Source organism: Phymastichus coffea, unplaced genomic scaffold (assembly GCF_024137745.1).
Source record: "Phymastichus coffea isolate CEN01 unplaced genomic scaffold, Cenicafe_Pcof_1.1 PCOF00061, whole genome shotgun sequence".
Lineage (NCBI taxonomy): Eukaryota > Metazoa > Arthropoda > Insecta > Hymenoptera > Eulophidae > Phymastichus > Phymastichus coffea.
The window spans coordinates 770,609-785,790 of record NW_026706872.1 but is presented as its reverse complement, the minus strand read 5'-3'; the positions used below and the strand labels follow the sequence as shown (position 1 = coordinate 785,790).

General features: G+C 34.8%; 1 protein-coding gene and 1 long non-coding RNA gene across 4 annotated transcripts; one reads left to right on the top strand and one right to left on the bottom strand.

Annotated features, from left to right (window-relative positions):
• Nucleotides 1-1,669: 1,669 nt before the first annotated feature.
• Nucleotides 1,670-8,000, bottom strand: LOC131666769 (uncharacterized). Its single transcript, XM_058939665.1, has 18 exons — nt 7,956-8,000; nt 7,770-7,882; nt 7,529-7,652; nt 7,393-7,443; nt 7,242-7,316; nt 7,006-7,160; nt 6,829-6,935; nt 6,533-6,761; nt 6,183-6,334; nt 5,885-5,975; nt 3,509-3,661; nt 3,232-3,361; nt 3,104-3,154; nt 2,947-3,021; nt 2,674-2,828; nt 2,353-2,463; nt 2,032-2,247; nt 1,670-1,944 (listed from the first exon to the last, which is right to left on the bottom strand). Exons 1-18 carry the CDS (start codon nt 7,985-7,987, stop codon nt 1,748-1,750), a joined length of 2,217 nt encoding a protein of 738 aa, XP_058795648.1. The 5' UTR covers nt 7,988-8,000; the 3' UTR covers nt 1,670-1,747.
• A 2,127-nt stretch (nt 8,001-10,127) lies between these two features.
• Nucleotides 10,128-11,482, top strand: LOC131666796 (uncharacterized). Of its 3 annotated transcripts, XR_009302134.1 has the most exons (5): nt 10,128-10,418; nt 10,481-10,518; nt 10,592-11,118; nt 11,200-11,232; nt 11,403-11,482. It is a non-coding gene; the product is annotated as an uncharacterized LOC131666796 (long non-coding RNA). The 3 variants fall into 3 exon arrangements; XR_009302135.1 differs by lacking the exon at nt 10,481-10,518 and having other exon boundaries at nt 10,129-10,418; XR_009302133.1 differs by having other exon boundaries at nt 10,129-10,518.
• Nucleotides 11,483-15,182: the final 3,700 nt, after the last annotated feature.

Below are 15,182 nucleotides of genomic sequence, written 5' to 3'. Positions count from 1 at the left end.
GCGCTTTGCAAGCTGTCGAGGTTCGCACCACACGTCCACAGGCTACTCCCCACTCCCGGACGACTTGTTCTTTTCATATAGGAAAATATATCAATAATAAATAAACATAAATTGTATGTTCTGAGGAGACGCGTTAGAAAAGGACGTGAGGAATACGTACAGGTTGACGAATGACCCGATACCGTGTTACAATGAAACCCGAATTATTATTACGTATTATCAAAAAGAAGAAACTATACAGCTGACAAGTGGCCGGCATAAAAAATCCTACCAAGTGTGAGCAGTTACAAGTAAATATGATACAAAGTATGAGACTTAAAATTAGGCGCAAGTAATAAAATAAACCACGGGAAAGACTTATAAAAGACATCGCAAACGAAGAAAAAGAAACTGATTGCTACGCACTGCACTCACGTATCGCAACCATACTCGACACTAAGAGCCAAAGCTAGACTTAAAGAGGGTTAGCTCTGTCCCCAACGCTTCGCAGATTGCAAGTGAAGCTTTTTTCTCTTCCGCTTTTCCGAGGAGGGGGGGGGGTCCCTAAACTCATAGAAAGGGATGTACGTAACGCTTCAGAAACGGCGCGGGGCCAATCGTAAAGCATCGGCTATTGTCCGGCGGGTCATTGCGAAAACCCGTGCGTTGGATTTTCCCCCGTTTCGTCTGCGTATTTTCGCAAGCACGGGACGGACGACACCAACACGTGTACGTCCTTCGCCTGGGGAGCGCCGATGCCGCGAACGCGAATCAAATCAACTTTGCACTCTTCGCGGAACAACGATCTGATCGAGTTGGGCCAAGTTTGGGCTTTGCCTCGGACGAAATTTAAACGTGAGAATCAGGTTTTGAATAGGATCGGCTTACACGGCACCGACTCTAAATCCGAAAGCACTGCGTTGGCGCAGTTGGTAAGCCTATTAGTTATTAATCGAGGCTCGAAGCGCCGGCTTCACTGTTTGTGCCAAATCTTATCCGATTAGAAACCGAGTGTAAATATAAAGAAAAACAGCCTTAAATATTTAAATGTAGGTTTACGCCAAAGTAAATACTAGGCGATTGAAATTCAATGGATCTGCGAGGTGAGGAATGCGCGATAGGTTTTTTCAATATCTTTTGGAGAGAACACTTTGAACTGGGCATCCCACGGCGGATTTACAATTTTCAACGTGCGAAAGAAGAGAGAGGGATCGCCGTAAAATACTTTAACAGCCGTGAGCGGCTGACTTTTTTACGGCAGTTTCGGATCCGTTGCTAGCGCGTAACGAGACGCACGACTTTCCCTATCCCAACACGTATAGCTTCGCTATTGTTTCCTATCCTTGTTCGCTCTCTTCCCCTTCCCCATTTCTATTTACGTGCTGTGCTTGTCCGGCACGCACGCGTATACTTACCTATTTTTCACTCATAGGCACCAACAGCTTCTTTGCAACAGATGCGTTCAAGATCTTTTATTATTGAAGAAGACCAACTGCTAGCAATCGTTCTATCTATAAAGTAATTGTCGATTTTTCGTACGGACACTGTGGATTTATCAAGTATATTAATGAATTCCAAGATGTCTTTGAAAACATCCTAAGCTTACAAGTACACTTTGAAAATACCTCTCGACCAAATTAATTGTAATAAGCTCAAATGCTTTACCAAAATGAATTAATTTGCAGATTTTTATATTTTTTTTTACAATACGTAGCCAATTTAGATCGATAAATTCTTCAGCGAAATTTATAATCATCCAAGTTCACAACTACCAATCATCGTGAATTGTTCTTGGCCAGTTTATTAGACATTTCGTATCAGTAGAGTTTCTGATATTTCTTGTTTTGAACATGTAAACAAACATGTAGGGTAATCCGTTTTTCCCCGTAAAATAAGTAGGATAGTTACCTATTAAAGCTCGATTTTCTTCTTGTTCGTTCAAAAATTTATGACGATTTTTACGAGCTGAAAAAATAATGGACATACGTATTATGAGTTTTATTATCTCAGTGATGAATTTTCAAAACAACATAAAGTATGGCATTGCAATACCTTCGTTCACTAAAAAATTGGCAAAGTAGTGAGTCGTTTTTATTGCATTGTGGGAATGGGGTATATTTTTCCCTCGAACCCATTCGAATGCATTTTTTTCAGGATGGAATATGATTCCATAGAAAGGATATTTGACGTGTTCTAATGTTGATATAAATTTTTTTCCATTTTTATCGTGATTTTCGGATATCACGCGAAGTTTACTTGTGAGATTAGCTTTTATTAAACCCTGTTAGCATAAGTGAATGTATAGAAAGAAATAAAATTGAAATATAAATATTCTTGCAAGCAAAATAATGCTAGCAAGTTAAACTTTGAAACGTACCTCTGTTGTGACACATAAACTATGGTAATTCCCTGTCACATTTTCTTTGCTCAAAATATTGATAATTTCGTCAGTAGCATTTTCAAATAAACGACTACTTTTGAAACCTGAAATCAATATAGATCTTACAGCATCTGATGCAACACATGTTATCATTCGTAATTATTTCAAAATTAATTTCATCGAGAAATTCTAAAAACTTATATTTATACATCAAATCTAAAATAAAAACGTACTCTATAAAATATGTCGTACTTATTTGTTTATAAATATAAATGAGAATTTGAAGTATAAATTTAACTTTAAAAATGGCTGACCTGCACTAAATTCCAAAGGCAGAACTTGGTTTTGACTAGAACAACGTACTCTATGATCATAGCGATTGGCTTCCAAAAAAGTCCATAATTCCAATCCCAGACAGGTACCCCAAATCGGAAAATAATCTCCATTATCATTATATCTCTTCGCGATTCTAAAATATACATAAAATACTCCACATACAATATTTTTAGATATTTGGAATTAACTTCAAATTGATAACAGAATTTGTATTATATTTTGAAAAAATAAATTATGAAATTCACACTAACTTGTAAATAATATCACCGGCATCAACATAACCATTAGTATCATTAAACCATAGCGAACCTCCAGGGAATAAGACACTATTCATCAAAGTAGTATGAATAAAGATAAGTATGGTAAGAACTATGTATTATCTTATTTCAAATTTGAACAATGAATTACCCATTAATTTTACTAAGAATTTTTTCATAATAGCTGGTTTCTTGATCAATCCTAAAAAATAAAATTTCAGTTACTAATAATTTACGTAATTATGAGCAAACTGTGATTCTTAGATTACGATGTACTACCATATAGGAATAACTTTTGCTCCCGCGCTTTCAACAAATTTAACGTAAGATGCTGCAATATAACTGTCTGCCAACGACATTTTTGGATAGAGTTCAGCCAAAGCATAAAGAAGTTCTTCGCTTAAAATACCTAAAAAATAATTTTTTAAATATATTAAACTATCGCATTCTAACGAAGTAATATTATGTAACGTGCACAAAAATTTTGCAAACAGTAAGACGTGAAAAATGTCAAAAGACATCTAATAATTTATTAATTGTAAACATCTCAACTTACCAATTATTGGCTGATTGTTGGTGGTTGTATCATCGTGATTAGTCAATGCTGAGTAAGCATCAATAGATAGAATGCTCATTATGAACAAGCATGTAAACACTTTTAAGTGCATTATTAAAGTTTTACTGCTTATTTCTACAGATTCGGTATTTTCTGAAACACGAAAACAATAAAAACCATTACGCTAAATTTCTACTACATTCATTATTGTCGTTTTATACGCCTAACTTTTTGATGTAACTAAGAATTCTTGGTTAGTTTTTATATTTGAACGAATGCAAACATTGGTTTAAATCTATATTTAATTTTTGCTAACAATTTTTTATACGCTAACTACGACATTTTAGAAATATTTATAATCGTAAATTTACATGCTTTCAAAAAATAAGAGAAAAGTATTCTCCTAAGAGTATTCTCTAAAGAGTTTTAATGTATCTGTTATTAAATCAAGCCGAAGTTCAATAATCTAAGTTCAAATCTCAAATATTTTTACAATTATTTTGAAATTATATCAAGCGTTCAATCATTTCTGATTAACGATTTTCAAGTATCTTATGTATTTTACATGCTAACTTAAAAGCTAAAATTTCAGAAAGTTTCCAATACATTACTTCAATAAGATTTACATTTTATTACATTTACAATCTGATTTATATAAGTGAATTTATTAAATTCTAATCAAGTGATATTTTCAAGAATGTTATAAGTAAATGAAATTGCAAAAGAATTGAAACTTGAAATAGTTATAGATAACAACAAAATAAAAAAATAATTCAACTTATTTATATTTCTATGAATTTAGAAAATGTAGTCATTGCATAGTTTTTTTAAGTTGCCAAATTGCCAATGGCAAATGTTCCATGTTCAATGCACGAAATAGGAAAACGAAACTGCATACGTCTCCTGCATACTGTTTCCTGTCTACATATTTTATACATGCCTATTCGGATCTCTACTGATTTTTATATTCGTATGTCTTCAACTAGTCTTACAATGAAAATAATTTGAGAACTTAAAAAAAAATTAACAAGGAGTTGCATTTATCCGAGCAGGTAATAAAACGACACAAATTATAAGTCTCACTTGGAGTTGAATTAAATGAACGAACAGTAAACAAATATCGTTATATGTATATAGATAATGGGTACAGTGCGGGTTGTGAAAGACAAAGGAAAATTTAAATAAAAATTGTGTGCTTTAATGAAAATCAAAAAAATCAGTAATCAATCGGCATAAAAACCTTAGTCCTAATAGGATTATAGCCATCTAATTACTGCAATTAAAATACAAGTTATTATGAATATAAGCAATAATATAAGATATTCAATCAAATAATAATTCAATTTAATACAAATAATTAGGATAGGGCAGAGAGCTATTACGCTACAATACTGAAGAAAAGGCCCGGATAGCCTGCATAGATCTTGCTAGGTTGAATGGCCATTCAAGTTCTATTTCTTACCAGGTCGAGGCATACGCACACACAATAGATAAGGAGGATGCCCCCAAGGTTTAAGGCGCTCGGTAGCTCGAATACGAGAACAACCCACGCTACGTCGTCGTCGAAATAGGTGGGCAAAGCCCCAAGATTGGGGATACTCTAGAGAACGCGCTACGTTCTTAACTAATGTGATTCCGTCCTCAGTTCTTTTCAAATGCATCGCTGATATTCGCAGATGCATTCCACGCACGGTTATCACCGTTCATGTAAATAATCGCTGTTGCGCGATGTCCAAAGTCCGATATGTGAGGCACAACGGCGCAGATATACAACTTGTCGATGCTTTATACAAGTATATCACGTTGATACGCAATAAAAAGTTGTCAGTGCGGAGCAGTCGGAAGAAGCCCTCAGTTAAGACTTCCCCCTACATCTTTTAGGCCCTAGCTAAAGGGACAGCCGCATAAGGGCGAATGTTTACATTGAAACCTGTTCTATATATAAATTTAGATTTGTCTTTGTCTATACATATTATCTTTTGTAGTGGTCTTGTCAACAAAGGAGCTGCTGCGATGCAATGGCTATTCATAGTAGATGTACATTTTTTGAATATATTAATATTATTTGGTATATCAATTATTGATTGTTTAGAACTAGCAGGATTCGTTTAACTTTCATTCTTTTTTTTATGTTTAGATATATATTTATGTATGTGTTTATTAATGAATGAAATTGAGTAATTATTCTTTTTTTTAAATGTCTGACTAATCTTAAATTCTCTGTGTAAAATTTTTTTATCAGAGAGTCAAATAATTCTGTCAACTAAATTAGAAACAATATTAATTTTTTTTGTATTGTAAGATTAGAATGAAAATTCAAAACTCAATCCGTTTCAGTTGTCTTTCGAAATCAGTTCAATTCTAATTTATAATTACTTTTAATCAGTTTTAATTCCAAAAATGATATGTTGCTATTAGTTTCAAGTTCAGAGGTAAATTGTAATCTAGAATGGTACGAATTAATTGTCTATAATACTATATTAATTTTGTATTTTAGAATGCACATGATGGTGGCATCGACATCAAATACATAACATAATCCATAGCATTTAAGTGTAGAGTGTACAATAATAAGCTGCATTCCACTTTTTTTCCTGTATTTCCGTTGATAGATTATTACATACAAAATGTTACAATTTTTGAAAGTACTTCTAATAATATGTCAAAAACATTAGTCCCCTATTCGGATAATAATATCTTTTGCCTTAAACATGTACATCTGAGTAAAGTAAGAGCTGTTAACTCCTGTGAATTGAGGATTAAAATTATAAATTAAAGCTTTATCTTCCTCTTGATCATCCGAAAACTTCTGGTGATTCTTTCTAGCTGAAAAATAAGATATTTCAAATCACAAAAATTATTCGATTTTATAAACTATTTCAAACATTTAATACAATAAAATTAAACGCTGTCGCTCATCATACTCGCTTGGTTTGCAAACGTAGGATATGAAAGTTAAGGTTTTAATATATACTTATATATTTATATATTTGTTAACTTTTTGAAAAAAAATAAATTGCATACTTTCATTCACGAAAAAGTCAGCAAAATAATGGGCTACTCTGACAGCATTACGCGTATGAGGAATGTTCAATCCTTTAATCCATTCAAAAGGATTTTTCTCAGGATGGAATTGTACCCCATAAAAGGGTAATTTAATATGTTCGAATGATGATATAAATTTTGTATGATCCAAAGCATAATTCATAGAAATTACGCGAATTTTGTTTGTTAGATTTGCTCTAATAAGACCCTGTAAATAAAAAATCTTATAGTACTGTAATAGACATTTAATTATATTTAACTGACTCTTATTTTACCTGTTTTGTAACACATAAACTATGGTAATTCCCCGTGACATTCTCTTTTTTTAAAATGTTGATAATATCAGTCGGTGTATTTTTAAACAATCGACTATTTTTGAAATCTAAAGTATAAAAGATTTTATATAGCTTTCACAGATTGGTATGTTCATACAATAACTAAAATATACTGACCTGTGACAAATTGCAGAGGAAGAGCTTGGTGATGGCTAGAACAGTGCGTTCTATGTTCAAAGCGATTAGCTGCAAGGTAAGTCAATAACTCAAATCCAAGACATGTACCCCAAAGTGGAAAGTAATTACCATTATGATTATATCTAGTAGCAAGTCTGAAAAAATTTATTTTTAATAATTTTATTTTTTATCCCATTTCAACACCATAGATTTTTTTTAGAATGAGATTTTCATACTTATATATTATTTCTCCTGCATCGGCATATCCATTCTTCATATTAAAAGATGCATCACCACCAGGAAACAAAACGCTATTCACAAACAAATTCAAAAATATGATTCACAACTCATGAGTAGTGTTAAATAAATTTATAAAAATAAAGTTACCCATTAATTTTACTGATCATATTTTTATAATAATTTTCATCTTGACCAATCCTAAAAAAATTTTTCTCGATCAAATAGAATATTCTGTAAAATTTGCGATGTAATAAAAAAATCAATCTCCATTTCTGAAATTTACCATATAGGAACCACTCGAGCACCTGCACTTTCTATGTATTTAACGTAGGATGCTGCTATGTAGCTATCATATGTATCTCGATATACTTTTGTCCATCTCTTAGATATTTCTTGGGATAAAATTCCTGAAATATTTTTTAATTATGTAATGATTTTTTAATCGTTATCAATAAATCAGAATAATAAATTATGACAGTACTAAAATAAATTCAAAATATTAGACATAAGAAACTCAAAGGTACCTATTATTGGACGATTGTTCAGGCTAGAATCATCTTCAGCAGCAAAACAATTGGTTAAGAAAACACTGATAATAGAAATAAAGTTGAGCCATGCGAATAACATTTTTAAAGCCCTAAAAAAAAAAAATTAAATCGTAAAAGGTTACCATAAAACTTATTACTATATACAATTAAACCGCTTCATACAATGGTCTGTGTACAACTAATCTCCCTCTCATGTAAATAGTATGTAACGAAAACTCGTTCGTTATTAATTTTTAATGTGGGCAAGTGAGGCGTACTCGCTCATAGCAATCGGGGGGGGGGGGGGGGGTAAAGAAATGATAATAATTAAGGAATTATACACACAACAAAAATTTGCATTCAAATCAAATCTAATTCAAAATTATACTTAAACTTCAAAACCGTTCGTGAACAACCGCAAAAGAACAAACCGCATAATTCTACTTATAACCAGCTTTACAAATCTTAACCTAATGAACACAACGGTGTTGCGAACACGTCTTAACACTATAGAACACAACGGTGTTCTTAACATCTATTACAATAGAGAACAAAGAACAAATTAACAGACTTAGCCTACTTAAACTAAAAAATAAAGCCGCCCGGCGAGAGATCGCCTTGACGATTCTCTACCTGAACAATTTATGTCGCCGACCGTAATTAGGGCAGGTACTCGGCGCGTGTACGCCTTGCTACCTACCTGATCCTTACAATTACGCGCTGTGCCATACCGCTGAAGAGAGGAAGAGAGAGAGAGAGAGAGAGAGAGAGAGAGAGAGAGAGAGAGAGAGAGAGAGAGAGAGAGAGAGAGAGAGAGAGAGAGAGAGAGAGAGAGAGAGAGAGAGAGAGAGAGAGAGAGAGAGAGAGAGAGAGAGAGAGAGAGAGAGAGAGAGAGAGAGAGGAATTAGATTACGAGCCTTGACCTTCAATGCAGGAACGGGAGGCCTGGCTGCGCCCTGCGGACGATGTTGCTTGCCGTCGCTCGGCAACTCCTGCCGGCTCCTCCAGGGTAGCGCCCCGAGCAGATGCTGAAACAAGGCGCTTGTCCTCGTTTCCTCTCGGTTCTTCTCGGCTCCTTGGTGGCATGTGCGTTCGGCTGACCTTTTGTTCTCAACTGCACTCTGCACCGCTGACCGACTAAACCGTCTTAATTGCTGATCGACTGGAAATCTTCTGATTGACTGCTCGGCTCACTACCGTCTGTGTCGCTCGTTTTTTCTTCGAACAAGTTCGAACAAGCGCAACGCTTGCTCTCGTCACAAGTATATCGGATAAGAGTAAGTTTTTATCTGCTGTCTGGGAGAGATTGACTTATGTCTTCTTTTTTCATTTCAAAAATATATGCCGATGCGGCAAAATACGTATAATATGCTTTCTTTTTAAAATTTTAACTTTTATTACAACACACTCGAAATAATAATTTGTGATCTATGTATTGATAGCGAGTTACATAATCCCGCAGTAAAAATTAATGAAATTAAGAATTGTTATATCGATAAATCCTTTTGAAAGTTTTTCAACCGTGGAAGTGCCAAGAATACATAATGCGATACGCGTCAGTTTACGCACGCAATAATGACAATTTTGTTTGTATTACTAATAAAGTAATAAATGAAAATTACCTAAAAATTCTTTTTTCATAATAACAACAATAATTCGACGAGCAGCCTGATCTCTGAAAAATCTATAAAAGCTAAAGTTAAATAAGGATAAACCGTAACGAATAATTTTCTTTGAATATAATTGATACGAAATAATTTATAGAGACATACCGATATAACTGTAATTTATTGTCTGTAAGTATTATTGACTGAATGAAATAATCTTTAATGCCCATCCATGGAAATTCTTATTCACTCAGAATATAGATATTTTGTATCTATAATACTCATAAATAAACATTAGCTTATGATAGGTGCGAGTCAAGTAGCCCATTATTGCACGGTGTAACATTAGCGGGCGAGCTCAAGCAAGGGCGATAATCACAATGGGCAACGATGGGATACTCGAGTCACAAGTATCGTACAACATTTTATAGTACTGCCGATCTTAAATCAGCATTTATGGTTTATATACCCATGACCTAATATGGGTGAGTTTTGCACCGTGATGTTTGCGCTCGCTAGCGCTCGTGCTCTAAGCACGTTGCAAAATAAAGTACTTAAGTCACGAATAGTTACTGAAGCCGTTACTTAAGTGCTAATTTAAGCTACGCAGTGCTATAAAGGCATTTTAGTACATTACAAACGTGTATTTTTAACACATCAAGTATCGTGCACGTGCTTTTTTTTCAAAGCGAGAAAACGGGACAGCGATAAAGCACAAGCAAAAACGTCATGCCAGCTTTAGATAAAGACCAGTCTGTTCTGGAAAACTTATCTATACTCACTTACGATAGAACTAGAAGGTCAACGGTATGGGAACATAACCTCACGACATATTTAAAAAGGCGTTTGCTGATACACGTCAATGGAATAAATAATTTTTGGTTGTGAGAAATTTATGGACGTTACTGTAATCCCCGGCATCATGAGAGAGGAAAAAACAAGAGGAAAAAACCAATCTATAGGCCGCACTGTAGATCAATCCATTTTATGAATACGAACAGCACGGCCGCATTCTTAGTCTACACATCATTCGCATCGGGTATGGCTATATTGATAAAGCCCACCAGTAGCAGTAACCCATACATGGCTTCCCTTTAACAGCACTCTCTCACTCACTGGTCGCACGCCCACACACAGATGTATGCGTATACATGCATTCACATTTACGCCTGTGTATACCACGAGTACAAATTGTTATCATCTCGATTGCAGGGTTCGCACTGTCACACAGGAAGAAGCCTGTCATTGGATAGCTGCCTTCCGCGGAAGCCCGCGTTTAAGATCTCGTTTCGGCAATCAATTTTATTTCGTCCAAAACTGCTTCCACTGCCACTATTCCACCCGTTATCTTCTTTTACTAAGCGCACTGTGTTGTTGGTGTTATTGGTTCGACAAACGGATAAAAATATTCTAATTCAACGATTTTGCGATCAAAGAATTTTCTAAGATTTATACCAATTATAATTATGATATCAATAAATTTTTCAATGCCAAGAACATTGTAGATAAGACCTTTTTGTAGAAAAGATATTTGAATCTAGGTTACAGAGTATCTTCTTTAGATGACTGCCATCGTATAAAGCCGCTCTTCGCGATAGTTGGTGAGTCAGTTGTATGTTGCCTTTGTAAGCAGGATAAAAACTAGTGCAAAAAACTCAACATGAAAACATTAAAGTTCTTAATCATGATCGCTTTGATCGCATTCTCTATCACATTTATGATGGTATTCGCGGAAGAAAGTGAGTTTGATTTTTATTTGTCGCCATAGCACCTGTAATCTATTCAATTAATTCTTGTTTGTATAATTTTAAAAATTGCAGGTGACCATGAAAAATGCATGGGAAAATGCAATGGTGAGTGTGAAGTAATTCACGTTTATTAATATTGTTAAGATAGCTGAAAGCTCTGTTACGTAATATTTTAAAAGACTATTTAACTTACAAATTTTGAAAATTACTTCCACAGAATATTAATTTTATTTATCGAATACCAATTATCTATATCTTTTCAGCTTGGCAGTCAGCTTGGCAGAAACAGCAGGCATCAAAGAAACTCTTGACGGGAATCAACTGTCATCATGCTTGTACCATGAAGACTATGGGATAATAAAATAACAAATGATGTTATAAGCAAAATATTTGAAAAAGAAATATTATAGTCAAGTTATCTTTTAATACACAAAACAGTGTCAGTAAAATTTAACTGATCACATTGAATAAATGAACATTTGAAGTCTATTACCAAATTTACTAGTTTCCTCATTTTATAAATTATATCAACAAATTAGTAACATTATCAAACTTGTTAGCCTGTATTTAGTAAATAATCCATGTTAATTGATTTGTCCAATCGTATGTTTAAAGTGAGTATCGCGACTTCTAATTCGAATATGACATTTTTTAGTCAGTAAATCCGTGTAAAGCTAGATAGTACTCAGTTCTGGTTGTTGTAACAGACAACTTATCAAGGAAAATAAGCTTGCAAATAAGCACACACACGTGATTTTGAATGTTAACCGAGCAAAAAACAATTGGTAACACATACTTATGGTCAATAAACTGTTGATAAACGATAATGATAACTGTGAATAAAAAAAAATAGTCTCGGGAGACGCGTTCGGAATAAAGTTCATTTCGAAATTTCAAAATAAATGATAGAGTTTCATTATTATTTTACGATAGAAATATAAAACTTTTTAATAATGTAACATTCCAATATTGAAAATTAAAAAAATTACACATAACATCAATGTATAGTAATAAAAGATGGGCATGATTGGCCATATCCAAGTGCTCTTTATATATTTTGAGCTCCTGATTCCGAATATCGAGGGTTGCTTGCTGTAAAATCAACAGATAATTAGTTATTAACAGTTTGATTGTTTAAATCGCCACAGTTAGTTTATTAAGCAACTCATCAAAATTTTGTCAACTACCATGCATTTCTGATCTTATAAAGAACCCATAGAATTTTACAGAGCCAAAAAATATTGAATAAAATTCGTGATATTGAATTGTTAGTTGAGCGGTTGTGTCAACTACTTGCCGCGCTCCCACGGTCAAGCGCAGCTATGTGATTTCTTATTGTTCAAATCTTAATATTTCGAGTTCGACTCAATATTTTGTTAATCGAAAATAACCTAACCATTCGTCGTGCGATACAAAATGCATGGAAATTGAACAATGTTAATATCATAATTATTTAAATATTAATGGCGATTCAAAACATCTAGCTTGTTAATAATTACTTACGCGTGCATTTTTCGGTAAGCCGCCCCGGATAGTCGCGTTCAAACTGCGTTTAAAATACATAAAAATCGAAAAAAGTCAAAGAGGTTAATAAACCGTCATGAAGAACGTCTGAAATATTTTTTGAAAATATAACGTTAAATAAAATCGTTCTAATAATTCAAACTATAAAAAGCGGCAATAATTACTTACTATAATTTTTCTATGGAGATTATATACTCTGAATAAATGTTAAAATAAACGAAAAACTTTTTCAAGAAAACACATTGCGAAGTAATTGATTTAACGGCCTATTCTATTGAAAAATTTGTGTACCTAGAAAGTTTTATGAATCTTTGTGAGATCAGGAATGCATGTCAATTTACAAAATGTTGATGAGTAGATTAATAAACTAATTGTGGCAATTTAAACAATTAAATTGTTAATAACTACTAATCTGTTGATTTTGCAGCAAGGTACTCTAGAAATTCAGATTCAGAAGTTCAAAATACATAAAGAGCGTTTGGATGGAACCCATTCTGCCCATCAACCACGAAATTCCCCTTGACTCTTAGACTAATATGGAAATATGTCGAAGAAAATAAAATGATTCTTCTTATGTATTTTGGACCGTTGAGTGAAAACTATTGGTGCTGTGCTATGTTGCGAGGGTATTACTCATAAGCTCGCGCTCCTACTTCCCTTGGTTTTCTCAACGATAACCAATTCCACAAGCTGCTTACCGTCAACACAGATATTTTTCCCGAAGTTACATCAATAATCAAACGCACGAAAAATGTCTCAATCAAAGGAGCGCTCGCGTGCTTAACTGCAAATAATCAAGTCGCATGGTCGTCAAATAACAGCAGCAGGATCCGCCTGATTAGAAGCATTTCTCAAGTGACAAGGGTGCGAGTAGAGATCACGAGGGCGCGATTTCAATTGACGCGCGGAGGGCACTAATTCCACGCGCCACGGAAGGGCTACAGAGGAAATCTGCTGACTAGAGAGAGAGAGAGAGAGAGAGAGAGAGAGAGAGAGAGAGAGAGAGAGAGAGAGAGAGAGAGAGAGAGAGAGAGAGAGAGAGAGAGAGAGAGAGAGAGAGAGAGAGAGGAGACAAGCGGAAAGTAAAGCCCTCGAGGCTCTTCGTGCGTGAGAGGCCTTTTTTTGTTTTCGCCGATGTGAGTCGAATATTGCAACGCACGGAGGCCAGACAGATTTACGCTCTTGCACTCGAGTCTATTTTTGATTACCTTTCAAGAAAGCATTGTTATTACGCCTGCTTGAACTTAATTAAGTTTCGATTTGGACAAATCTTCGAGGTTAAGTTTCATCGACCTCTAATATCAACGTTCAACTCGCTTCAAGCACAAATATTCTACCGGCGCTTTTCAACAACAGTAGACAAGTCACGAACCTTCGTTCAATAACTATCGGTCGTCAATTTTTCTCGTCTCTTATCTCCATTGCAACCACAGCATATGTATCGTGAAATATGCAGGCATACAATTAGTTAATAATAACGTATACAGAGACGTCTGGACTACTTGTGCCAAACAATGAACGCGCATATGTATACGTACAACAAAGAAAGTACTTGTGTCGAGTTCTCTCTCTCTCTCTCTCTCTCTTCTCTCTCTCTCTCTCTCTCCTCTCTCTCTCATTGTCATATCCGGTGAAAAACGAGCCACGCGCTGACTATAGGTACTTGTGTCGCGAACGATTATCATCACATACACTACACGGTAGCACCGCTGCCGTCTTCCCCTTTACCTTTTTTTCGTGCTTAATTGCTCGATACGCTGATTTATTATTCGCTCCATGCAAGTCTTATTATACAAATTTGTTTTCTACTCGTTGGGAATATTGATGAGGAAAATACAGATTTCAATGAATGGCCCCATCCTTTCCCACCGTCTACCCTGGAAATATTTGTATGCTAAATGTATGATCAATGAAAACTATAATACAGATTCTTAAGCTTATCGGATTGTAAAAGAAACATCGACGAGTAAAAATGTTTTCAGATTTCTTTATATAGCAAAAAGTGGTTTCTTTTGAAACGCGGACAATCGCACAAAGGAGAGCGTATAACAGACAGTGCTAACAGATCGGACAAAGCGACATTAATAATGTACAGCGATTCGACGGCGGCTGCTCCTGGCGAACCAAAAAAAGCTTTGGCGCGTATAAATCCATAAAAATTCCAACGTGAGAGTAAGAGCTTGCAGAACCAGTTGGCACGACTCCAGATTTTCCAGTGCAACCACCATCACGTCTCTCTGCGCGGACGGATAATTGGAGGGCTGCCTCTTTTTATTCCGCTTATTATGGTACAATCAAAATCGCTCGCTAATGGCTAAACGGATACATAAAGCTTTCTATCATTACAGCCATACGTAATGCGTTAAAGTCTAATTGACTGAATTCGTTCACACAGGGCCACAGTGAGTGCATTTTTATGAGCAAACCTGCAGCATTTCATTTCGCTAATGCGAACAGCCACACAGTAATCTATAAAATAGTTTTCTTCGGCGACGCGTTTTAGTTTTTCGGAATCGAGTCACAGCGCTTGT